The sequence below is a fragment of the Schistocerca gregaria genome, chromosome 3, assembly GCF_023897955.1.
Source record: "Schistocerca gregaria isolate iqSchGreg1 chromosome 3, iqSchGreg1.2, whole genome shotgun sequence".
NCBI classification, from domain to species: domain Eukaryota; kingdom Metazoa; phylum Arthropoda; class Insecta; order Orthoptera; family Acrididae; genus Schistocerca; species Schistocerca gregaria.
This window is the reverse complement of record NC_064922.1, coordinates 394,522,580-394,550,078: the sequence shown is the minus strand read 5'-3', so window position 1 is coordinate 394,550,078 and position 27,499 is coordinate 394,522,580. Positions and strand designations below refer to the sequence as shown.

The 27,499-nt window shown below is 43.1% G+C and overlaps 1 protein-coding gene across 3 annotated transcripts in view; it reads left to right on the top strand.

Annotated features, from left to right (window-relative positions):
- Positions 1–27,499, top strand: part of LOC126354562 (uncharacterized) — a 292,093-nt gene that overhangs the window by 134,622 nt on the left and 129,972 nt on the right. For 2 of the 3 annotated variants that reach the window (XM_050004305.1, XM_050004306.1), the window contains exon 2: positions 8,071–8,204. In XM_050004305.1, coding sequence (XP_049860262.1) covers positions 8,094–8,204 — 111 coding nt within the window. In that variant the 5' untranslated portion in view covers positions 8,071–8,093. Of the gene's footprint in view, positions 1–8,070; positions 8,205–8,287; positions 8,353–27,499 lie in introns of those variants that run through there. The other variant, XM_050004307.1, reaches the window with a different exon arrangement.

Below are 27,499 nucleotides of genomic sequence, written 5' to 3'. Positions count from 1 at the left end.
TCATTTCAGGAAGCCGGAAAGCATGAAGGACATAACCGAAACATTTCTACACCAGGATTGGAGGAAACAGTGATTAACACTGTATAAGGCGACCACCGTGTCAGTACTAGGCAGTTGGCCCGCCAGTATAGGATAAGCCAGACGTCAGTGCAGAACATTCTCCATGACACTTGTTACTACCCTTATCACATACAGAGTGTGCAGGGGACCAAGCGAGGTGGTTAACACATTGGATTCGCATTCGGGAGGACGACGATTCAATCCCGCGTCCGGCTATTCTGATTTAAGATTTCCCTAAATCGCCTAAGGCAAATGCCTGGATGGTTCCTTTGGAAGGGCACGGCCGGCTTACTTCCCTGTCCGATGAGACCGATGACCTCGCAGTTTGGTCTCCTTCCCCCGAAATCAACCCCGCTTACCCCCAGTCCAGACCAGTGTGGAGGGCTCACTAGAGACAGACTTTTCACATAGGAAGCAGTTTCGTCACTGGTTTCTTCACAAGACAACCACGATTACGGGAGTCGCGCCATCCGTTCTCTTTACATATGAGGCCACCTTTACACGGAGTGGTACGTTCAACTTTCATGACAGTCATCTGTGGGATAGTATGACAAACCCACATCAGCTTCGGTGCAGCCACAATATGTGGGTCGGTATAATCGGCGATCGTAATTTGGAACCAGTCATCCTTCCACGTCGCCTAACAGGCCGGAACTATGGGCGTCTCCTGTGGGTGAGTGCCTCCCCTGCTGGAAGAATTACCTTTGATGATTCGAAGGGTTATGTGGCTCGTACATGGTGGTGCTCCTGCCACTTAGCCGTTAGCGTCCAGACGCTTCTCAATCGTGTCTTCCCTGGTCGATGGATGGGTCAAGAGGGTCATGCTGCGTGGCCTGCTGGTTCACCGAATCTCAACCCGTGCGATTTCTGGTTATGGGGCCATCTCAAAAGCATCGTGATGCAGAGCCCATTCCAGATGTTGAGACACTGGAGTACTGTTCAGGTGCAGGCTGGCCGATGTGAACGTGTGGGACAGAACATAATACAGCGCATACACGCATGCGTTGAGGCACACGGAAACCATTTTCAACACCTACTGCAACTGTGGTTGCGTGGTACTGTGTGTATTAGGCCGCAGTCTCTGTAACAACGTAGGATTAAATAAATGGTCTCTAGCATGAAAACCATGCATTTCAAGTTCATTAGACCTTTTATGTTCCTTACCCTCTCATGGATAAATCCCAGGGGTTTGTATACGGTTGAAAAAATCACCCTGTATATTCTGTTTTACAGTATCCATTTAGTCCTGGTACACACCAGCATAACGGGGGTTAACGACTATCCTCTGTACAGAAAATTTCTCTTCTTTATCACTCATACGTATATGTAAAGCAGATGTAGCGAATTGTGATAACAGACCAGCCAGTACCTGACACCGTAAGATGAAGGGCCAGGGGTGTAGTGGGGTGATTCGTAAGGAGCGACCTCGAGCCGTCTACTTTCGTGACTTCGACCGTAGTTGCCGATGCTCATCCATAGGTGGAGGCTCCTCATTGCAGTCGTGTTTTTGGGGTGTCTGTATTCAGACACACTGTGCCGATCTCTGAGATAGAAAACCTTAAAGAAAGTAGGAATTCTTTCTGGGAAGGTCAGAAATCTGTGTTCATGTGGCGAAGAAAATGACAAGCACTACAGTGCAGTATGCTATATGACAATATAAGAACGGCATTTTTTATCCAAGTTCTTGTATTTACTACATCTTTTATATCGATTATGCCGCCATTAGGGGTCCACTGTTTTCATTGCTGAGCTACTTGATATTACTCTTAACTCTGTGAGCAGACGTCCTTTCTGTCGCCACAGTAGGACAGTAACTTAAGGGAGGAAAGACGTCTGTCCCACGTGCCTGTAGCCTTGTTAATATTTGGAAATCTATAACTAGGTTGTTCTGTGTGTTATCGTGTTTTAACTGTCTGTGTACAATACGCTCTTGAAAGCTATAGGGGGGCCAGCCCAGCATTAGGTTAAAACAATGTACAATACGAGACTGGAATAGAAGGGAGAACCGATAGAGGTACTCAGGGTACCCTCCGCCACACACCGTCAGGTGGCTTGCGGAGTATGGATGTAGATGTACATGTAGATGTAGAGAACCACCAAGAAACCACACACAGGCTTGCCAGCGTACCAATTACCAATGGCGCGTTTTCCACCTGTGTCTGGCTCAAAAAAAAAAAAAAAAAAAAAAAAAAATGGAGCGCTGCATATTAAACTACAATGACAGGTCAGTTCTTCTAACTACTGCCTCAGCTCTTACCATACTAAGTGTGGTCCTCTACGGTCCCTAAGGTGTGATTTTTGGTTATTGTGCTATAACTGTAAGAACCAATTTATTCTTGATATTTTTAAAATGCGTTCTGCGTCTGTTTAAGATAAAGGGCGACAATTATTGAACTATATGAAATAAAATCGTCATAACTTCTGGACGGTTTGTGTCAGGACGTTCAAACTGCACGGTTGGCCGCGGGGCATGACGGGAATTAGTATTCGCATGTATGCTTTAGGTTATGGACGAAGCCCACTTTCATTTGGATGGACTTATCAATAAGCGAAATTGGCGCACTTGGGGGACCGAGAATCCGCTTTTCGCGGTCAAGAAGTCTCTTCATCCTCGTTGGGTGATTGTGTGGAGTGCAGTGTCCAGTCGCGGAATAATCGGTGCGATATTCGTTGATGGCACGGCGACGACCGTACGAGGTTTTGGAAGATTATTTCATCCCTGTTATCCAAAGTGACACTGATTTCGACAAGATGTGGTTCATACAAGACGGAGCTCGACCCCATCGAAGCAGGAGAGTGTTTGATTTCCTGGAGGAACACTTTAGGGACCGCACTCTGGCTCTGGGGTACCCAGAGGCCAATGGCATGGGCCTCGATTCGCCTCCATATTCTCCGGATTTGAACACATGCGTCTCTTTTTGGGGGGATGTATTAAAGACAAGGTGTACAGCATTAACTCCAAAACCATTGCTGAACTGAAAACAGCCATTCAGGAGGTCATCGACAGCATCAATATTCCGACACTTGAGAGGGCCATGCATAATTTCGCTATTCGTCTGCACCACATCATCGCCAATGATAGCAGGCACATCGAACACATCGTAACCTAAATCCGAATATGTATAGTGACGTTTACATGCCCAATAAAATGTGTGCACGCCGTACTTGGTAACCAATTTAGTTTTTTATATAGTTCATTAATTGTCGCCCTGTGTGTAGTATATAATTAGAAAGATGCGTTTGTTAAAATATATGTATAGGACGTATATAAAAATTAAAACATACTCGGACTCCTAGCAGGGCAACTGTTAGTATATTACGATACATACTTTGATGGCTTTTTTTTCATAATGTGTACGCATAAATTCTCGAAAATGGCCCTCAAGCAAATCTTCGATGATGACATTATTCGGATGGTGGATGACTGTGATATCACTGACACGGAAGATGTCTTGAGAGAACCTGGTGATGACTTTATTCTACGTCAAGATGCGTCAGAATAGTAAAATAACCTTGAAGTGAGTTCAGAAGAAGATGACACTCGCAGCAAAAATTTTGATGGAGACTCCGACGAAGGAGATGAGTTTATTGCAAAGTCAGGACAAAAATTGACAATTTCACTGCCCGCAGAAAGTCATTCTCGTCAATAAGAAAAAGACTGAAGAAGCATTCCCGAATCAAAGCACGCAAGTGATCTTGGAGCCACAGTGCCCGAAGATTTCAACATGTTCTGTGATGACCAAATTGTAGGTACAGCACGCATCTGCAACAGTGTTGAAGCGTCATGTGGTGATCACCATTACAATGAAGATGCTACACTGAACAGAATGTGAATTTGGACATAGGTAGAATCTGTAAAACTGACAGCATGTTTTGGTGTGATACTGAGTGCTGCAACTCATCATTGCCGAAAGGAATCAGTTTCTGAAATGTGGACAACAGACGAAAATGTAAGTCGTCCAGTTTTTGCTTGCCACGGAATCGGTTTGCGCATATACTTTTGTTTAGCAAGTTTGACGACAATTTAGGGTGCCCAAAATTCGTGACCTTAGTACGTTAGGAGCTGTATTAGTCCTGAAAGGTTTTAGGGAAGGCTAAAAATTGTTATACATATTCCTGAAGTTATGATTCACTTGTAGGCAAGTTACAGTTATGTCGTTATAGCATACTAAAGTCAATATTTGGCAGAAACGTTAACATAACGAAAACAAGAATACATAAAGAGTGTTCGTAATTTCGTCCCGCACAACAATTCTCAAAACGTACAGTTAATTTAAATATATTTTCCTTTTAGAACATAAGCAGGCCCAGATTTATTACAACCGTCGGTACAGAAACATAAGCCAAATCCTTGACTACAGAAAATTACACACCAGAAACAACAGCATACGACTGAAATACAGCCCAATATTTCAATACGAATTATTGCTAACAATAGAAACAGCATGCTCTTAATTTTACTGGTACACTAATTAATCTCGGAATAAAAAAACTGGATTGCGCGGCCCCTCCCGCCGGAGGTTCGAGTCATCCCTCGGGCATGGGTGTGTCTGTTGTTCTTAGCATAAGATAATTTAAGTTATTTTAAGTAGTGTGTAAGTCTACGGACCGATGCCCTCAGCAGTTTGGTCCCTTAGACATTCACACACACAATAAAAACTGAATTCCCCTTACACACGAACTACACCTGATCTACACCACAAACTCTCTCAATAAAACAATGTAGTCAGATCACGCATGCACGAGCAGCTAAGCATTTATTACCAACTGTGGAAACCGAAAAGTACTAGAAGGACGAAAATAGCAGCGCGGACTATTTTAGGGAGCATTACCTTAAAGCAGCATGTTAAAAATGTTTATTTCATGTACATATACTTTTAGACATACAAAGAAACTAATATGAGTAATCTTCTACACTACTTTGTTGAGATACGAGGGAAATTTCATAAATAATGCGCCGATTGGTATTTCTGTGGATTGTTTGATGCAACGACAATGAAAATCGTCATATGAAGTTGGAAGCTTGAGGAAGAAGCACGTGGTTTATTTTTTTCGCTACGTACTCCAACATAAAATGGGCAATAGGTAGAAATGGATCCTGCAGAGGTTTCAGATACTGTGACTGTTGAAGACCAGACGTCGTACACCAAGACCGTAACTTTATGCGGGAAAAGCCCGACAGAAATCCACAGTGCGTTAAGTGAAGTTTGTGGTGAGTTTACAGTGGACGGTGGTTTACGGGCACTGCTAGCGCCCGGTATGTGTTCCACTGGTACAGATCAGGCACAGTTGCTGGCCGAGAAATCAGTGTGCGTTTACTATAAAGCCCCTCAAAACACTGTAGCACGATTCTGATCTTGAAACACGAACAGTTATCATGTTGGAAGATGTCACCGCCATAGGGTGAGACTTCAAGCATGAAGGGATGCAGTTGCTCCGCAATAATGTTCACGTAGTTAACTGCTGTCGAGATGCTTTCGATTACCACCACAGATCGCTTGGAATGCCAACGCGGTGTACCTCATACCATAATTCTGTCCTCAACGGCCTCAATTTGTGGAGCGGTGTGTGTTTCTGCAGCCACTTGCCTGGATGACGGCGTGGAAGAACACAGCCATCGAACTGATGTAACAATGAATGCGGTTCAGTCGACAGGCGACACGTTAATATCGACACACCGTGGAAACTCAGTCATAACTGACAACGTCGTTGGGTCATCACAGGAACCCGTAGGGATCGTGCAGTGTGGAGCTCAATGTTGAACAATGGCCTTTAAACTGTGTGCTCCGAAACACCTACACATATCAAATCTGCCACAGACCACTGCCTAGGCTGGATTACACAGTGGGGGACCCTCCGACTTCTACGTTTTGTGATGAGACTTGATCGTCCAATACCATACGGCCTAGTCGTTACTCATCATCCTTCAACCTCTTCCAAAGATGCTCACGGCAGTAGTACGCCAAGAGGCGACCTGCTCCCGCTTCAGTGAGTCTCGTTTCGAGCCGCAGCACAACAAAGTGCCCTTCGTCAAAACCGATTATATCAGTGGATTTCCGCAATCACGGCGTGTATCTTCGTTATAAAGACAGCCCATTCGTCTCTCTTCCGCTTACATTCCTTCCTTTGCGTCATGTGCGCGCAACACCACTAGGAGTCATTCAACCTCGCGGAGGGCAGGGATTGTAATTCTAGAAAGCATTCTGGGGCACAGCTATCGGTATAAAATACCAAACGTCAAATAAAACCAGTCTCGATCCCTTTTTCATATTTTTTTATTTATTTGATAGCAACTGGTTTCGGCCCTTTCCTCAGACCATCTTTAGAATTTTGACCGCTCCAATACAGTAATAATACATAGTCAGCACAGAGAAATGGCTGAACTGCGTCTAGAATAAAAGCTACAATAATTAAAATGTACGATGCTACACCCATTGTGGTTGCTGGTGGTGGCAGACGGAGCGAGATCTTTAGAAGTATCAGCGTTCCGCCCTTTGCCATGGTATCTGTGGTGGGCCTCGCTGTAGTGCAGCAGTGAATATTGGCAATTCATTTCTACAGCAACCAAATACAGCTGTCTCTGCTGCAGCGAGTACATACAAATGCCCACAGGTGGTAGTCTGCACACAATAGCGATTATAGCATGCATGTCATTATATTTCTTTTACTTAAATCAACTATGGTGGAATTAGACACGTGAAATGTTTTATGTGTAATGTATGTATTTATTGTTGTATCTACTTTTCTTTTAAATTCGACTAAACGAAATAATGTAGTTTATTTCACGCATGATTGGTCATTAGTGATGTAATGCTGTAGGAAATAGGCGGAGCTTATAGTATACAGGGTGTATCATAATTAATGGCGTAAACGCATACAGTTGAAAGTACACGATACTAGAAGAAGAAAGTCTGCGTAAACATAAGGTCGAAAATGCATACCGTAAGAGCTACAAGCAATTTTTCATCTTCGATACTGTGCAACAAATGTCTTTCACTGCAAGTTCTTTGCTTTCCATATTTCGGGAAGTGGTAGTATGGATCAAAACTAGAAAAAAAGTCTAGTAAACACGTGCATATCTTAAGAGCTATGAGCACTTGTTAATCTTTGCTACTTAGAAACACAACTCTTCTGACGATCAAGTGCTCGTAACTTTTAAGGTACGCGTTTTAGAGCACATGTTTGCTGGATATTTTTTTCTTATTTTGGTCCATACTACCACTTCTCAAAATATGGAAAGCAAAAACTTGCAGTAGAAGAGATTTGTTTCACAGTATCGAAGATTAAAAATTGCTCGTAGCTCTCAAGATATTCATTTCGACCCTACGTTTACGGCGACGTTTTTGCCTCTAGTATCGTGTACTTTCAACAGTATGCGTTTACGCCATTAATTACGATACATGCTGTAAAATCTCGTTCAGAGCTGCCTGACCCAGCAGTGGCAACGTTACGTCTAAGCACCTCGCTCTGTCTGCCGCTACCAGTAGCCATAATGAGTAGAACATCGTAGTTTTTAATTACTGTAGCTTGTATTTTAGACATTGCTCAGCAATCCCTCTATACTGAATATACTGTATTGCGGGCGGTCAAAAGTCTGATGATGGTCCGAGGAAAGGGGCGAAACCGGTAGCTTTAGAATAAAAAAATCTGAAATTTAGAAACGCGATGGAGACTGTTTTCATTTGATTTTTGTGGTCATAACGTTTTCTCTTATCAGTGTATGAATGCAAGTGTTGTCATGGATGAAGTTATAGAGCTTTCGAGAGTTTAGGATTCAGTCATAGAGAAGCAGTGAGACTGTACTGAAGGAGTGTGGAGAGATATTGAAAGAGAAGTGCAAGCAAAAAAAATTGTGTGCATTATTTATGAAATTATTCTCGTATTAAGAAAAAAAAAGGGTTTCCCACAAGACCCCAGATTGGCAAACTACGCTGACCACTTAGACTTTGTTTGTTGAGGATTGAAAAAGCAGTGTAAATTAATTTCACTTTCTCTCGGTGTTGTTTGCAGAAGGCAGCGGTGACTGAGCAGAGATGGGGACGCAGGCGCGGGTGCGGGAGCGGCGCGGGACGCCGGCCGACCACCCGCTGCCCCCGGAGGGCGGCTGGGGCTGGGCCGTCGCCGCGGGCATGGCGCTCATGCTGGTACGTGCTCGCCTTCGCGTCGCCTGCTGTCGCAGTGCTCAGACTGCACACTGTCTCATCTAAAACATTCGGGCACCTCATGCTGGACATCGCTACACCACTGGCCATTAAAATTGCTACACCATGAAGAAATGCAGATGGCAAACGGGTATTCATTGGATAAATACATTGTACTAAAACTGACATCTGATTACATTTTCACGCAATTTGGGTGCATAGATCCTGAGAAATCAGTACCCAGAACAACCACCTATGGCCCTAATAACCACCTTGATACGCCTGGCCATTGAGTCAAACAGAGCTTGGATGGTGTGTACAGGTACAGCTGCCCATGCAGCTGCAACACGATACCACAGTTCATCAAGAGCAGTGACCTGCGTATTGTGACGAGCCAGTTGCTCGGCCACCATTGACCAGACGTTTTCAATTGGTGAGAGATCTGGAGAATGTGCTAGCCAGGGCAGCAGTCGAACGTTTTCTGTATCCACAAAGGCCCGTACAGGACCTGCAACATGTGGTCGTGCATTATCCTGCTGAAAAGTAGGGTTTCGCAGGAATCGAATGAAGGGTAGAGCCACGGGTTGTAAAACATCTGAAATGTAACGTCCACTGTTCACTGTTCACATCACGCCGGGTGATACGCCAATATGGCGACGACGAATACACGCTTCCAATGTGCGTTCACCGCGATGTCGCCAAACACGGATTCGACTGTCATGATGCTGTAAACAGAACCTGGATTCATCCGAAAAATGACGTTTTGCCATTCGTGCACCCAGATTCATCGTTGAGTACACCATCGCAGGCGCTCCTCTCTGTTATGCAGCGTCAACGGTAGCCGCAGCCATGGTCTCCGAGCTGATAGTCCATGCTGCTGCGAACGTCGTCGAACTGTTCGTGCAGATGGTTGTTGTCTTGCAAACGTCCCCGTCTGTTGACTCAGGGATGGAGACGTGGCTGGACGATCCGTTACAGCCATGCGGATAAGATGCCTGTCATCTCGACTGCTAGTGATAAGAGGCCGTTGGGATCCAGCACGACGTTCCGTATTACCCTCCTGAACCCACCGATTCCATATTCTGCTAACAGTCACTGGATCTCGACCAACGCGAGCAGCAATGTTCCGGTATGATAAACCGCAATCGCGATAGGCTACAATCCGGAAACGTGATGGTACCCATATCTCCTCCTTAGGCGAGGCATCACAACAACGTTTCACCAGGCGGAGCTGGTCAACTGCTGTTTGCGTATGAGAAATCTTCTTCCTGTCGGTTAAATTTTGCGTCTCTAGCACGTCATCTTCGTGGACTAGCAGTTTTAATGGCCAACAGTGTACAATTAGCGTCGACGCTTCGCCTTTATGACGGCTTGAACTCTGCTGCTGACATTTTCAGTGAGGTGTTTGAATGCCTGTGTACACTGTTGTGTCTCAACAGCCGAAATATAATAAGGTAGGGTTGGCACCACACATGATGGCAGATGCCCCTCTCAGCTTGGTGCCCCAAGCTGCCGTTGGAGTTCCTTGGGATTTAACTAGCCCTGATCATAGGAAAAATGTTGCAAAAGTTTGGTGACACACGGTCGCAGTTTTTATCACATTTCCTGTGTTGAAATTCTTTTTCATGAGCGGTCCAACACTTTCAATTTTTTTTTTGTGTTGCTATTCCGACACATCTTGGTGTTATGGAATCGTCAAGCGGCTATAATACTGCTGTTCAACACTCTAAGTATAATCGAGGCGATGGCTTAGACCCAGAGGATTACTGTAGGTAAACATTTATTATTGCTCAGGAGCCGTCGAATCACATTAGTCTATCTCAAAGAGTCCCACAAGGAGTCAGACAAAGTAGTGAACGTCCTGTTGGCTATTATTTAATCTTAGGCAGAGGCATCTACATACATGCTCCGCAAGGCATCGTAGGGTTCGCGGCTGAGGGTACTCTGTACCATTACGGCTTCTTTCCTGTTCCACTCACAAATAGGGCGAGGGAAAAACGTCTGTCTATATGCCTCCATATGAGCCCTTATTTATCATTTTTTATCCTCGTGGTCCTTACGTGGCAGTAGAATCGTTCTGCAGTCAGCTTTAAACTCTGGATCTCTAAAATTTCTAGCTGTTCACTGCACTATCTGAGCACCAACTTTCCATTATCTCAGTGACCGTAATGTTGTCTCCACTCCGTTTCGCGAGAAAAGAACGTCGCCTTCCCTCCAGGGATTCCTTCATTAGAGTTCTCGAAGCATCTCACGTATTCATCAAAGCTGCCGGTAACAATCTAGTAGCCCGTCTCTGAATTGCTTCAATGTCTTCCTTCAATCCGAACTCGTCATTAGGCTTCTGACTGGTTTGATGCGACCCGCCACGAATTCCCCTCTTGTGCCAACCTCTTCATCTCAGAGTAGCACTTGCAACATAGCTCCTCAATTATTTGCTAGATGTATTCCAATCTCTTTCTTCCTCTACAGCTTTCGTCCCTCTACAATAGAGCCTCAATTATTTGCTGGATGTATTCCAATCTCTGTTTTCCTCTACAGTTTTCGCCCGCTACAGCTTCCTCTAGTGCCATGGAAGTCATACCCAGATGTTTTAACAGACGTCCTATCATCTTCTCCCTTCTCTTTGTCAGTGTTTCCCACATATGCCTTCCTCTCCGATTGTGCCCCGAACCTCTTCCTTCCTCACCTTCTCAGTCCAATTAATTTTCGTCTGTAGCACCATATCTCAAATTCTTCAATTCTTTTCTGTTCCGGCTTTCCCACAGTCTGCGTTTAATTACCATACAATCCTGTGCTCCAAACGTACATTCCCAAAAATTTATTCCTGAAATTAAGACCTATGTTTGATACTAGTAGACCTCTCTTGGCAAGAAATGACCTTTTTGCCAGTGCTAGTTTGCTATTGATGTCCTCCTTGGTCCGTCCGTCATTGGTTATTTTTCAGCCTAGGTAGTAAAACTCCTTAACTGCATCTACTTTGTGACCATCAGTCCTGATGTTAAATTACTCGCTGTTCTCATTTCTGCTACTTCTCATTACTTTTGTCTTTTTTCGATTTACTCTCAATGCATAATCTGTACTCATTAGATTCAGCAGATCATGTACTTCTTCTTCTTCTTCTTCATTTGCCACTCAGGACAGCAATGTCATCAGCGAATGGTATCATTGGTATTCTTTCACCTTGAATTTTAATCTCGCTCCTGAAACTTTCTTTTATTTCTCACATTTCGATTTACAGATTCAACAGTACGGAGGAAAGACTGTCTTACATCCTTTGTAATTCGAGCACTTTGATTTTCGTCGTCCATTCTTACTTGTTCCCTATTGACTCTTGTACATATTTTATGTTATCCGTCTTTCCCTACAGCTTACCCTCATTTTTCTCAGAATTTTAAACATCTTGCACCATTTTACATCGTCGAACGCTTTTTCCAGGTCGACAAATCCTATGAACGTGGCTTGATTTTTCTTTAGTCTTTCCTGCATTATCAACCGCAAACATCAGAATTGCCTCTCTAGTTCCTTTACCTTTCCTAAAGCCGAACTGATCTTCATCTAACACATCCTCCGTTTTCTTTTCGGTTCTTCTGTATATTATTCTTGTCAGCGACTTGACCGCATGAGCTGTTACCTGACTGTGCGATAATTCTCGCACTTGCCGACCTGGTATGGATCCTAAAAACACTAGCAGTACTCGAAAATAGATCGCACCAGCGTCCAATAAGCCGCTTCCTTTAAAGGTGAACACTCTTTCCCAAAATTCTCCCAATAAACCCAGGTCGACCATTCGCCTTACCTACCACCGTTCTCACTAACCGCCAACTGACAAAAAAACAGTAAACTTTCAGCAATATCTAACCTAAACTTTGGCCCACGCATCAGTCGTTCAGCAGAACCAAGAGATGTTGTTCATATTCATAGGCTCCACTAACACACACTGTGTCTGTTAGATCCAACCTGAGATAGAAGTCGGACAATGTTACAGATCAGCCTATCAATACAACATTCACTTCACAAAACACACTATATGATCAAAAATATCAGGCCCTTCGTCTTTGTGACAGCTTGACCTCTTCTACGGACACTTTCAGTGGGTTGACTGAATTCTTATGAGGGAATGGTAACCAATTCTTCCTCAAGACCCGAAACCAGAGAAGAGCGCGATGACGAACGCTGTGGTCGACAGCGAAACTGACGTATTAACTCACCCCAAAGTTGTAGCATTGGGTTCAGGTTGGGACTCTGGCCAAGTCAACCCATTTCAGGAGAGTTATGGTTTATAGTAAAGTACTACTATAGTAAAGCAGGTGTTGACAGATGTGAAAATTACCGAACAATCAGTTTAATAAGCCATAGCTGCAAAATACTAATACGAATTCTTTACAGACGAATGGAAAAACTAGTTGCAGCCGACCTCGGGGAAGATCAATTTGGATTCCGTAGAAATACTGGAACACGTGAGGCAATACTGACCTTACGACTTATCTTAGAAGAAAGATTAAGGAAAGGCAAACCTACGTTTCTAGCATTTGTAGACTTAGAGAAAGCTTTTGACAATGTTGACTGGAATACTCTCTTTCAAATTCTAAAGGTGGCAGGGGTAAAATACAGGGAGCGAAAGGCTATTTACAATTTGTACAGAAACCAGATGGCAGTCATAAGAGTCGAGGGACATGAAAGGGAAGCAGTGGTTGGGAAGGGAGTGAGACAGGGTTGTAGCCTCTCCCCGATGTTATTCAATCTGTATATTGAGCAAGCAGTAAAGGAAATAAAAGAAAATTTCGGAGTAGGTATTAAAGTCCATGGAGAAGAAATAAAAACTTTGAGATTCGCCGATGACATTGTAATTCTGTCAGAGACAGCAAAGGACTTGGGAGAGCAGTTGAACGGAATGAACAGTGTCATGAACATCAACGAAAGCAAAACGAGGATAATGGAATGTAGTCTAATTAAGTCGGGTGAGGCTGAGGGAATTAGATTAGGAAATGAGACACTTAAAGTAGTAAAGGAGATTTGCTATTTGGGGAGCAAAATAACTGATGATGGTCGAAGTAGAGAGGATATAAAATGTAGACTGGCAATGGCAAGGAAAGCGTATCTGAAGAAGAGAAATTTGTTAACATCGAGTATAGATTTAAGTGTCAGGACGTTTTCTCTGAAAGTATTTGTATGGAGTGTAGCCATGTATGGAAGTGAAACATGGGCGATAAATAGTTTGGACAAGAAGAGAATAGAAGCTTTCGAAATGTGGTGCTGCAGAAGAATGCTGAAGGTGAGATGGGTAGATCACATAACTAATGAGGAAGTATTGAATAGGATTGGGGAGAAGAGAAGTTTGTGGCACAACTTGACCAGAAGAAGGGATCGGTTGGTAGGACATGTTCTGAGGCATCAAGGGATCACCAATTTAGTATTGGAGGGCAGCGTGGAGGGTAAAAATCGTAGAGGGAGCCCAAGAGATGAATACACTAAGCACACTAAGCAGATTCAAAAGGATGTGGGTTGCAGTAGGTACTGGGAGATGAAGAGCTTGGACAGGATAGGGTAGCATGGAGAGCTACATCAAACCAGTCTCAGGACTGAAGATAACAACAACAACAACATGGTTTATACACAATAGCGTCATAATTCTGCTTTATGATAGAGCGCAATATCATGCTCATACAACGGTAAGTGCTCTTTTCAAATTCTGCTTAACCGCCAATAGCTATTTACTTGGCAATTTTGTCTAGGCAGAGCATTCTTCCATTGTGTGGCAACCACTTCTCCGTGTTTCATTCTGGCCCAAAATTAGGTCTTAATCGTTTTCATTTATTTTCTCGTTACCAATTGGTCACTGTGATGTGATTTGTTTTGGACTCTTTAACGATATTGGAATCTGGCAGTTGTTAATCTGTGACACACCATCTTTTAACAGTGTTTTGTTTTGACGGACGATGACTTTTGGGTAAAAAGATTCTGAGCTTTCCCACTATATTGTTTAAATCCAGTGAGTAATAACATTTTGATATTCTCTTGTAAAAGTTTTTAATATTTTAATTATTTTTAAATCTTAAAATAATTTACCATACCTGTGTATGTCCTTCTGGATTTATTGTTATGCAGATGTTCACCTGAAGATGTGGCTTTTAGTACCACGAAACCGGTAGTGAGCCAGTAATAAAGGTCTAAATATAGCTGAAGCTGTTATTAATATCAGGACAGCGTGAAAGCATCATCAATGTTGTGGTTCCGCTGCAATTTCGCCACTTCGGACTGAAAGTCCTGATGAAGCGTTCCATTTATCCATCGGATACTGCATGAAACAGGGCTCTTCGCATTAATTGAATACCATTCAATTAAAAAAAACTGGCTGAATTCTAAAGAAGTAAACTGGGGTCCATCTTCGGCAACTATAGTTTCTGGGAGTCCTTCAGTAGTTCAAATCCTAGTCAGTGCCTGCATAGCTTTAACAGTAATTGCAGAGTGCATGCGAGAAATATAAGGTAATTTACTTCAGACGCCTCCTATTATGAGCCAATGTGATCCCAGGAATGGGATTTTGCAAATTGTAAGAGGTCCATGATTACGGAATTTGTTGTTAGCGCACTCGAGCAGATGTAATTTCGATGGACTGCTCACGCGCTGCCTGCGATATGTAAGCTATATGAGAATCTGAGACCAAAGAGCAGTTTTGACTGCAGTAGGAACTGTGTGTTAGGAGTAAGTAGTTGCTAGCGAGCAGTCGTGTGTATAGAGTTGGCTGGGCCGGTCGTGGGAACGATGGCGGTGCCTGAGCGGTATAGTATAACGTAAAAGCAGCCTCGCTTATATGTAGTATTGTTATATCAAGTACCATGTAAATGTTTTTAAAAAATCTCTTAATAATAATCTTTCTCATAAAAAGTAACTTGACATCCATCTCAATTTAAAGAATTCACTAATTTCTCCAATCCATGGTCATCCCGATTATTGCAAAGGAAAATCAATTGTTCTTTTTATACATGACAAATCTATCGCCCAGCATTGCACTCGGCTGTGTCAGAAAAATTTCTTATAGGAGCAGATATATATGCGTTATCCGACGACTTCATTGAGGTAAGAATTTTCAATTTATTCAGAATGATTTTTCAGGGCCTTGACTCAACACTGCTGACGTCCAAAATTTACCAGTTTAAATTCACAGTCAATTATTGAAAGGTTATAAGTGAGTCGCAATTTTATTGAGAGATTAGTCGCATTTTATTATTGATAGGTTACGCTATTTATTTTTTGGAAGGTTACATTGAATGTGAAAGACAATTATATATTTTTATAGTGGGGAGGTTACAAAATCAGGATGGAGCCTGGACCACGGTTGCACTGCAGAAGGCCGTGGGAAATATTTTGCACTGGAGCTACTTGAATGCGCTGGCACCATTGGCAAGTTGCAAGCATATTTTCCATATCTCTAACAACACCTCTCCAGAAAATTTGTTTGTGGGCCCTCCGTTTTGTGACTATGGTACCCTAATGGCCTCGCCGGAGAAAATTTAAAATGAAACGCTCCAGAACGTTGGGAATGATGGCGGCTCGTCGGATTTCTCATGATACCACGATCGTACGGGCCGTCAGCACTAGCGATAGGGGACCAAAAATTCTGAAGGTGGCTTGTACATAAGCCGAAAGGGGGTTATTGATCAGATATTATTGCGATCTCGCCTTTTCATTTTAACTTAAATAAGATCTGCTGTTTTCCGATGCGGAGGAGGAGGACCACGTCCGACATGGAGAATTCGTGGCGAGGACACCAGTAAACAAGCACCCCTTGGTATGTAGGACTCTAACGACTTATCAACCGTGTTGCACACAGTGCCTGTCATCTCTAATGACAGCATCTTTGCACCCGAAAATTCGTCGAAGAAGGCCTAACATGCTTGCAGCTTGTTCCAGTTTCCACGATAATGCAACACCGCATATTTTCCTACCAGTGAGAGAACCGCTCTACAAATACGGATCGTAAATACTTCCTCACCCACCATACCGTCCTGATATGAGTCCAGTAGACTTTGCTTTGTTTCCCAAATTGAAAGAACAACTCCGTGGGAAACGTTTTGATGCAGCTGATGAAGCTTTAGGTGAAGTGACCCGAGAAATCAGACAGTTCAGCAATGAAGGGGCCCTTTTCGTATTACAGAAGTTGCCTAAACGTTGGGAAGCTCTCATAAGCAAGAATGGAGATTATATTAAATGCCTGTAAAGGCATCTTGTGATAAAGTATTTTCTTCAAATCGGGTCTTCCAGTGCGCAGAACTTTTGAAATGGCCTTCGTATCTGCACTCTTGTTGACAAACTGGTGGTCACTTATCTGCAGAAACACGCTAACCAGAGACGTTATGCAACTAGCGATTCTCAATTAAAACTTTAGAATGGCCGACCCAGGTGAGCAACACAATGAAAATTACCTACCCGGTCCCTCACTCAGGAAGAAACTTCTACTTTTCATCATGATGCAGAGCGACTGTTTCGAACAGTTTGTTACGGCATCCAGGGGCGTCGGAACCTTGCACTACACACGTTGCGACAGTTTCATAAAATTAATAATTTGTTTTATTTGCTTTCTGAGGAAGGGAACAATGTGTGAAGTAATAGTGATATCCAGCGGGCCTCCGAGGAAGTGTTGTTAATACGCCAGCGTGGTAGATGGCAGTCTTATCGTGCTATGGCAGACATTTGTTTTTATTAAGTAATAGTTTACAGAGGGGGCTGCCGTACATTTCCTCAGACGGAACACTTTTAGACTCCCGGTACTTTGATGAACACCTTGTTTATTTTGAAGGTACATAAAATTATCAAATTTTTTAAAACAGAAAACTTGTTTTACTGAGTGCCTCAATTATAAATCATAACTAATAATACAGAAATCACAATAAATTTTTTTAAATGTTGAAGAAAAACACCATATTATTATTAGTTTTTCACAGAGCACTTATACACTGGTGTTCCGCCGAATACAGTTTGGGAAACCCTGGTGTACAGGTTTGTTTGCTAAATGTAGATCGTTTTTAATTATCATTTGTCTTCTGTAATTTTCTGTCATCAAGGTCAAATTTTTAAATTTAAGTGGGAAACGTATCATTTCAAATACATCATGCAGTTCTAAAGATATGAGTAGACAAAAATGTAGCATGTCCTACGACAGCTGCTTGTTTTTTGGTTTTAAGCGTAATGCTGTTGGAAATGCAGAACGACAACAGTGCGGCAATTGTTTCAAGAGTTCTAACTATCGAAGCATACTGTCTAATAAAATATAACGACATGGAGAGTCCAATCATGGCAGTTTTTTAAAAAAACCACGAGGATAGTTTTCCCACAAGTTAAAATATAGATAGAACAAAAAGAAAGCTTTCACGAAAGAAGCTTCGATTCGTAAAAATGCTCTTCTTTCTTTTTAGTTGCCCGCCATATAACAACGAGTAACAAACCTCACACCATAGCGGATGCCCTTATTTTATTTTATCCCATCTACATTGGTGTGCGACGCTTAAGAACGAAAGTAGCTTTCGCATAACGTGTCATAATGCAACATACCTCGAAGAAACTTGAACCATGCGTAGAAAGGAGTATAGTACAGTACAGTGCAGTTCAGCACTGAAGGCACTGAATGAAATACATAATGAAATGAACAGAAATGACACTTTTTTCAAAGACAAACACTACACTGGACCACCAGAACGATCATGTTCGACATTGCTGGACGTATGCTGACATGAAGAGAAATAGGAACACGTATTCCACACACGAAAATTTTAGAACAAACATGCCAAATTCAGAAGAACGCAAAATTCCCAAGACTAAGTTTCAAAGAAGCTCGAAATTTAGTGCGGACGTCAGTGCGAGATGCTTTTAATAGTTTACACGATGCAACATTGCCTCAAATTATGGTAGAAAACCCAAAGAGATTCTGGTCGTAAGTAAAGTACACCAGCGGCAAAGAACAGTTAATACTGTCACTGCGCGATAGCGGTCGAAATAGTACCGATGATGATGCCACTAAAGCGGAGTTACTAAATACAGTTTTCAGTTATTACTTCACGAAAGAAGACGAATAAAATATTCAAGAATTCGAAACCATCAGAGCTGTTAGTATGAGTAACATAAAAGTAGATATCGTACGTGGTGCGAAACAACTCAAATCACTTAAGAAAGGCAAGTCTTCCGGTCCAGATGGTATATCAATCAGGTTCCTTTCAGATTATGCAGACATAATAGAGCCTTTCTTAGCAATCATATACGACCGCTCACTTGACGAAGGGAAAGTAGCACAGGTCACACCAATATTCAAGAAAGGAAATAGGAATAACCCATTGAATTACAAACCCATATCATTGACCTCACTTTGCAGTATGATTCTGGAGCATATTCAGTGCTCGAACGTTATGAATCACCTTGAAGAAAATGACTTACTGATATATAATCAACACGGATTCAGAAAATATCTTTCTCGTGCAACACAGCTAGCTCTTTATTTCCATGAAGTAATGAGTGCTGTCGACAAGGGATCTCAGATCGATTCCATATTCCTAGATTTCCAAAAGGCTTTTGATAGCGTTTCTCACAAGCGACTATTAATCAAATTGCGTACATATGGAGTATCGTCTCAGTTGTGTGACTGTAATCGTGATTTCCTCTCAGAGGTCACAGTTCGTAGTGATAGACGGTAAATCATCGAAGTGATATCTGGCGTTCCGCAAGGCAGTGTCATAGGCCCTCCGCTGTTCTGATTCACATAAATGATCTAGGTGATACTCTGAGCAGACCCCATAGATTGTTTGCAGATGACGCTTTAATTTACCGTCTAGTAAAATCATCAGACGATCAATTCCAACTACAAAATTATCTAGAGAGAATTTCTGTATGGTGTGAAAAGTGGCAATTGCCACTAAGTAAAGAAAAATGCGAGGTCATCCACATGGGTACTAAAAGGAATCCGATAAATTTTGGGTATACGACAAATCGCACAAATCTAAGGGGAGTCAATTCGACTAAATACCTAGGAATTACAATTACGAGCAACTCAAATTGGAAAGATAGATAATATTGTGGGGAAGGCGGAACAAAGACTGTGCTTTGTTGGCAGAACACTTAGAAGATGCGACAAACTCACTAAAGAGATAGCCTACACTACACTTATCCGTCCTCTGCTGGAATCCGGTGTGGGATTCTTGCCAGGTAGGATTGACGGAGGACATCGAAAAAGTGCAAAGAAGGGCACCTCGTTTCGTGTTACCGCTCAATAGGGGTGAGAGTGTCACTCATTTGATACGCGAGTTGGGGTGGCACTCACTGAAACAAAGGCGGTTTTCTATGCGGCGAGATCTATTTACGAAATTTCAACTTTCTCTTCTGAATGCGAAAATATTTTGTTGACACCCACTTACGTGGGGAGAAATGATCATCATAATAAAATAAGAGAAATCAATGCTCGGACGGAAAGGTTTAGGTGTTCCTTCTTCCCACGCGCCATTCGAGAGTGGAATGGCAGAGAAGTAGAATGAAAATGGTCCGATGAACCCTCTGCCAGGCACTTAAGTGTGAATTGCAGGCTAACCATGTAGCTGTAGATGTAGAGGTTTGGTATTCTAGGTGTTACGGTGAAGCGAAGCATAATGTTGCATGGACGTACTGGCTTCCACGTTGCACTGTACTCATTCCCCATGTGTATCTTTGTAGTGGTGTATTTGGTCCTGACTTCATTTTCAGAGTTCCATATCCCAGTCGGTAAAATCAGAACCCTTGTAGGATCCCTTGGTTGTCCGTTTGTCTTCGTGTATGTCTGTCTCTGTCAGTCGCAGGACGGTTAAGACCCCTTTTTCTCAGGACCTGGTGGAGGTATAAAGTTGGAATATATGTCACGTACTAAGATGTATGATGCCTTGGCGTTTGGAAACATTTAAGCTTCTAAGTCAATAAAACTGAGAGATGCGGCCATTTACGTCACATATTTCGATACTCGCACTCACTTATCAAAAGCTAGAGTGTACTTCCCGTAGAGCTGGCCTCATGAAATTTGACAAGAAGTACATGTAAAGAAAAAAAATTGTTAATCTGTAATTATTTCACTTTTTTTGCCATTCGTTGTCCGCCTGTTAATAGCCCTCTTTTTCAGAAACGGGTATGAGATATCTAGATGAAATTTATGTCAAATACTTTCTATGGCTGGTGGTGCAAATAATAAAAGCTTCTAAGTCAATGCAATCAGAAGATAAGAGGATATACGTCACATATTTTGATACGCGTAAACTCATTCATCAAAAAAGTGTAGGTGTCGAGTTTGGTGATCGAGCGGGAAAACCCGTGCATGAAGATAGACAGTTTACGGGGATAGGTCGAACTACCGAGTTTTCAGTCTTCATTTTACCCTAAAATTCACCTCTTAACGATGTGAGGAGTCGCAAGAAACAACACGTGGTTCGGCTTTCACGGTTAGCTGACCGGTGCAGATTACGGACACGCAAGTCGCCGAAGTAGCATCCAATAAAGACTTGCACCTTGCCGCTGCCCCACAGGGAATTATTATCTGTGTACATATTCAATTTTGTGCCGAACTCTCAGAGTGCACTTATCCTGTTTTTAAAAATGACAACGCGCGACCGCATCGAACAGCCCAGGTGGCGGAGCTCTTGGAAGGAGAGGATATTCGCCAAATGGACCGCCCTGCCCGTCTCCCCTACTTAAATCCCATAAAGCGCGTGAGAGATGCGTTGGGGGGACGTATTGTAGCGCATCCACATGCACCATCAATCATCCAACACTTGTCAACAGCACTTGTGCAGAACTGAACACCCTGCCAGAAGAACTCCTTCTCAACGTTGTGGGCAGCTGGTAGCTCTTTGCAGAGCATGCACTGCAGTCAGTGTTGATCGCACACCCTACTGGCAACCATGTCCCGCTGTCATGAATTATCGTGGTTTAGTGAAATTATTGCGTTTAAATAAAAGTGTCTTTTCTCTTCATCACACTGGGTATTTCTTCCAGATATCTTCTGTACTATACTGTAGGAGTTGCTCGTAGGTGTGCTCATCCAGCTGTGTTACTTGGTTGTGATACATCACGTGAAAGTTACACTCATGCTCATAAACTAGGGATAATTGCAGAATGTGGTGCCACACTATATGGCACTACACAATACAGGCGCTAATAGCATAGGGACATAGGGAACACACACGACACAGATCTGTAAGTCCACGGTATTGGTGATACGTTGAGAAAACCGTCCCGAAACACACGTGCTACAAAACGCCACAGTTTCCTACGTTTGCACCCCGACATAAATATGGGATATGATCACCACGCACACGTACACAGGCCGCACAACGGGTTGGCATACTCTGGATACGGTGGTCGAGTAGCTGCTGTTGTATAGCCTCCCATTCTTGCACCAGTGCCTGTTGGAGCTCTTGAAGTGCCATAGGAGTTTAAAGACGTGTAGTGACACGTCGACCGAGAGCATCCCAAACGCACTCGATGGGATTTAGGTCTGGAGAACGGGCAGGCCACCTGATATCTTCTGTTTCAAGGCACTCCTCCACGATGGCAGCTCGATGGGGCCGTGCGTTATCATCCATCAGAAGCAAGGTGGGACCCACTGCACCCCTGAGAAAGCGCACATACTGGTGAAAAATGATGTCCCGATACACCTGACCTGTTACAGTTCCTCTGTCAAAGACATACAGGGGTGTACGTGCACCAATCATAATCCCATTCCATATCATGAAACCACGACCTCCATACAGGTCCCTTTCAAGGACATTAAGGGATTTGTATCTGGTTCCTGGTTCAATCCAGAAGAAAACCCGGCGCGAATCACTGTTCAGACTACACCTGGACTCGTCCGTGAAGATAACCTGGAACCACTGTTCCAATGACCATGTACTGTGTTCTTGACACCAGGCTTTACGGTCTCTCCTGTGACAAGGGGTCAGTGGAATGCACCTTGCAGATCACCGGGCGAATAAACCATGTCTGCTCAGTCGTCTGTAGACTTTGTGTCTGGAGACAACTGTTCCAGTGGCTCCGGTAATGTCCGGAGCAAGGCTACCTACAGTACCCCGTGGCCGTCTGCAAGAACTCATGGTGAGATATCGGTCTTCTTGTGGTGTTTTACACTGTGGGCGTCCCGTACTGTAGCGCCTGGACACGTTTCCTGTCTGCTGGAACCTTTGTCATAATTTTGAGATGACACATTGTGGCACACGGAGGGCCCGTGCTACGACTTGCTGTGTTTGATCAGCCTCCTGTCGCCCTAGTATTCTACCTCTCATAACGTCATCAATATGTGTTCTTTGAGCCATTTACGGCACACAGTCACCATTAGCACGTGTGAAAACTTCTGCACACTTGCTTGCTGTACCATACTCGGACACGCACCAACACACCTCTGCGTATGTGGTTTGCTGCCAGCGCCACCGTGCGACGACTGCAGGTCAAATGCAACACATGGCCATATCCCTAGGTGATTTAAACCCGCAAACCGCCCACCAGAGCGTTGTTTCATCATTATCAGCATTATCCTTAATTTATGAGCATGAGTGTATTTTCCCGCTCAAGTTTTTCACAACAGTGTGTTTGTTTTATGTGGTTATTAAACGTCAGGTCGCTCTTGGTGGTTACTCCGAGGTATCTTACACTAATTTCTGTTTCTAGTGAGCCTTTGTCACTCTACACTGTTAACCGCCGAATACTGACGACATATCGATCAGTTGATTGCATAACCGAAAGGTGTGGTGATTTCACTATTCAGTTGGATGAAACTACAGACGATCATAATGATGCCCATCTGTTACTGGCGGTCTATGCACGAGAACAAATTTCATGAAGATCTTCTTTCCTGAAGTAAAGTAACTTTTGGGTCAAAAGTAACGCACCTCTTTGAAATAATACACCATTTTATAGAAAAAAAACATGAATTGGGTAAATTGTATAGGTATTTGTAAGATGGAAATCATCATATGGGTTGTTGTTACACCAGATTGCAACCTATAATCCATAACGAGGCTCCTCACGCTATTTAGACACGCTATTTTATTCACTGCAAGCATGGGCATCAATTAGGATGAGTCCTGTCCTTCATGAGATTCTTTAATCAGTAATCTAAGTTCTACATTTCATTAAAAGTCGGTTACTTACACCAAGGTAACAAAAGTCATTGGATAGTATTATCCACATATACAGATGGCGGCAGTGTAAGATATAAAAGGGCAGTGCGTTGTCGAGCTGTCATTTGCAACCATGTGATTCTAGTGAAAACATTACTGACATGATTATGGCCTCACGACGGGAATTAACAAACTTTGAACGCGGAATGATATTTGGAGGTAGACGCATGAGACATCCCATTTCGGAAATCGTTAGGGAATTCAATAGTCCGAGATCATCTGTAGCAAGAGTATGCTGAGAATACCAAATTTCAGCCATTACCTCTTACTACGGACGACGCAGTTTAGTACAGAGCGGCGAAATTGGATGTTAAAGGACTATGGCAGCAGACGACCGACTCCCGTGCCTCCTGGGCTCATGACCACATTTTTTTGGACCGTAGACGATTGGAAAACCGTAGCCTGGTCAAAGGAGTCCCCATCTGAGTTGGTACGAGATGATAAGTTTCGAGTGTGGCGCAGACCCGCGAATCCATGGACAAAAGTTGTCAACACGGCAGTGTGCAAGCTGATGGTGGTTCCACAAGGTGTGAACTGTGTTGACATGGAACTAAACCGATCATTGACCGTAAATGATTATGTTCAGCTAATTGTAGACCATTTGCAGCCGTTCGTGCACTTCATGTTTCCAAACAACGATGGAATGTTTATGGATGGCAAAGCACCGTCTCACTGGGCTGCAATTGTTGGCGATTTGTTTGAAGAACATCCCGGAGAGTTTGAGCGAGTGATTTGTCCACCCGACATGAAACCCATGGAAAATTTATTGGACATAATCGAGTGGTGATTTCGTGCAAGAAATCCTGCACTGGTAACACTTCCGCAATTATGGATAGCTATAGTGGCAACATAGCTCAATATTTATGTAAGTGACTTCCACGGACTTGTTGAGTCCATGCCACGTCGAAGTACTGCCCTAAGTCAGGCAAAAGAAGGTCCGACACAGTATTAGGGCGCATCCCTTGACGTTTGTCACCTCGGTGTGTGTCCAGATGTTTTCAACAGGTGTGCATTGATATGGGTCTGAACACATTTCCCTGATTTATTAAAGTCTATTTGTCTTTCTTGTGTGAATTTCTTGAAGAGGGTGTATGACTTCAGGAGTGAACTGTACTCTTAACATTTTCAAGAGAAACAGTTGAGTTCCTAGACAGTGACTTTGTTTTGTATTGGCGTAGCTTTTCAAAATTCATTAATTGAGAGTATACCTTCAAGGTAATAATTCCAGCATCCTATAACTGTCAAAGAAAATTTCGACCTCCATAGAGAAACTATTGTTGTGGATTCAAGAAGCTGCAAGTTAAAGATGTACGTTTACCTGTTCTACACACGAAAAAATGGCTCTGAGCACTATGCGACTTAACATCTGAGGTCATCAGTCCCCTAGAACTTAGAACTACTTAAACCAAACTAACCTAAGGTCATCATACACATCCATACCCGAGGGAGGATTCGAACCTGCGACCGTAGCGGTCGCACCGTTCCAGACTGAAACGTCTAGAATTGCTCTGCCACACCTGCCGGCGTTCTACACACTGTTTTAGAAGACAACGACTTTACGCTGAGCGCAGAATTGCGAGTGTTTTTATATCAGTTAACTGAACTCAGTTGTTTCTTTCTGAGGTACCTTAAAGAAGAAGTTCATCAACACAATTGGAGCAACGAACCCTTCATAAACGCTTGCCGTTGAGGAAGAAGAGCAATTCATTGATGTTACTACAGAGTACACACTGAAGTCGAAGTTCGTTTCTCCATCACTGCTTGAGTTTCGAAGCTTGCTGAAGCAGTGTCCGCAAATAGGTAACAAGGCCTGACACGTTTTTAAACTTTTGCAATAACCTACCCATGTGAGGAATGCTTTTTAGCATTGTCAGTCATCAATATGTAATATATACCGCGAATGAATGTGCAGAAAGAGAAACGAGTCGCAAAGTCCAGTCTTTGCCAAGATGTGGTAGACTAATGAAGAAAAACCAAGTTCCATCAATTTTCATGCACGAATAAGGTATAAAATCAAAGTTTGATTAACATGTGTTATGTTAACGGTTAATAAAGAATAGATACTTTAAGAATTTTAGATTTGTGCAGCCCTATCAATAACTATGATAACTGAACCTGTAATACGTCAGCCTCAGCTGCAAATAGAAACCAAACTTTACCCAGGTTTCAACCAAAATAATTTGGCATTCTTCAGAAGCGAGCGACGCTAAACTACTGCATGCCCAAGTTTTATATTTGTCGTGGTCAAACTTTGACATGCAGTAGTTTAGTGTCACTCGCTTCTGAAGAAGTCCAAATTATTTTGGCTGAAACTACTGCACTAAACTACGGCATGCCAAAGTTTTATACTTGTCATAGCCAAACTTAGGCAAGCAAGAGTATAGTGTCACTCGCTTCTGAAGAAGGCCAAATTATTTAGGCTGAGACCTGGGTTAAGTTTGGTTTCTATTTGCAACTGAGGCTGTCGTGTTACATGTTCAGTAACTACTTTCATTCATTTCTTTGGGCACTTAAGTTCATTTACTCCATACTTCGAGCAGAATGTCGAGTACCCGCTCGCAGTGGCCGCGCGGTTTGAGGCGCCACGTCACGTACCGCTCGGCCTCTCCCGCTTGAGGTTCGAGTCCTCTTTCGGTCATGGGTGGGTCTGTTATCCTTAGCGTATGTTAGTTTAAGTTGCGTGTAAGTCTACGCACCGATGACCTCAGCAGTTTGGTCACTTAGGAATTCACACACAGTTGAACATTTCTTTCGAATGTCGTGGCCGAGAGGAGTCGCAGCCTTTGAAGTCTAGGTCAAGGTAGCCATGGACGAGAAAAGTTTGAAAACCACTAGTTTAGACTTCATTCAGCTGCTCAAAAAAAAAGTAATTTTTTGTCAGGTGCGTTCATGGGTCCACGTGAAAAAATTAATGCACGAGCTATCTCCTAGCCGGTTCAATCTCGTATAATATACGAGGCAATTGTATGAATTGTTTTCAGCTTCTGCCGTTTAGTTTCATGATCATCTCCATGATGTTTAACAAACGAGCCCGCAACCAAAATCACTGTCCTTCCTTGGATCATCTATATCTCTGTTATTAATTGTACCTGGTAATGGTCTCAGACTGTTGAGCAATCGTTAAATATCAGTCTATCGACAGCTTGGCAAGCCAATTCTTTCGAATGTAAATTAAAGCGTTATGGAGTTCTTATAATTAATCTCACCCTTTAATCTGCTTTTTCTATACCAAGTTTCATGTGCACATTCCACTTCAGATCTCTCTGGACGTATTACGATTATATCTAAATTAAAGTGGATCGCTGCAGTCAACTGCAGCGGGACATTACGCGGAATCAGCGGTGACGAGTGAACATGTTTACCGGACCGGCATTCGAACACGTGATCTCCTGTTTACTACGCAGTTGCGTCAACCACTGCGTCATACGGGACAAAGCGGTGAGCACTATCTCGGCACACCTCACAGTCGATCTACATTCCCACGAGCACCACCTATCTATGTCCATTGACTCCACGTTCGCGATGGGAGAGTAGATCGACCGTGAGCCGCGCCGAGATAATGCGCCCAGTTACAACTCTGCTCCGGATGGCGTAGTGGTTAATGCATCTTCCTAGTAAGCTGGAGATCAGAGGTTCTAAGCCGCTCCAGTGCACACTTTCACTTGTCCCCGCTGAATCCGGGTAACGTCCCGCAGCAGCTGACATCAATGATCCCCTTAATTTACATATGTTTCACAGCTGCGGATTCTCCGTGGCGTATGTTCTTTCGGGACATGTCCGTAAGAACATACCCAGTAATATATCGCCAATAACGTAATCGTAAAATAATGAGTCTTCACACCTTACGATGAGCGTAACCAGCCAGACACTGTGCTAAGCGTAGATTACAAGTATTTTGCATTTCACTACAATTTACTTTCTGATAGGAATTGCTTAATCCAGTCACGAAGTTTGTCCGATGTTCCGTAAGCTTGTATTTTAATCGCTAAGCGACAGTGCAGAACTGTATCTAAAACCCTTCCGTAAGGCAATTAGCCTGGGCGCTGTTATCTACTGCCATCAGGAGCCCATAGTCAAACAGATCAAGCATTATGTCGATGTTGTTCGATAACCACTTGAAAC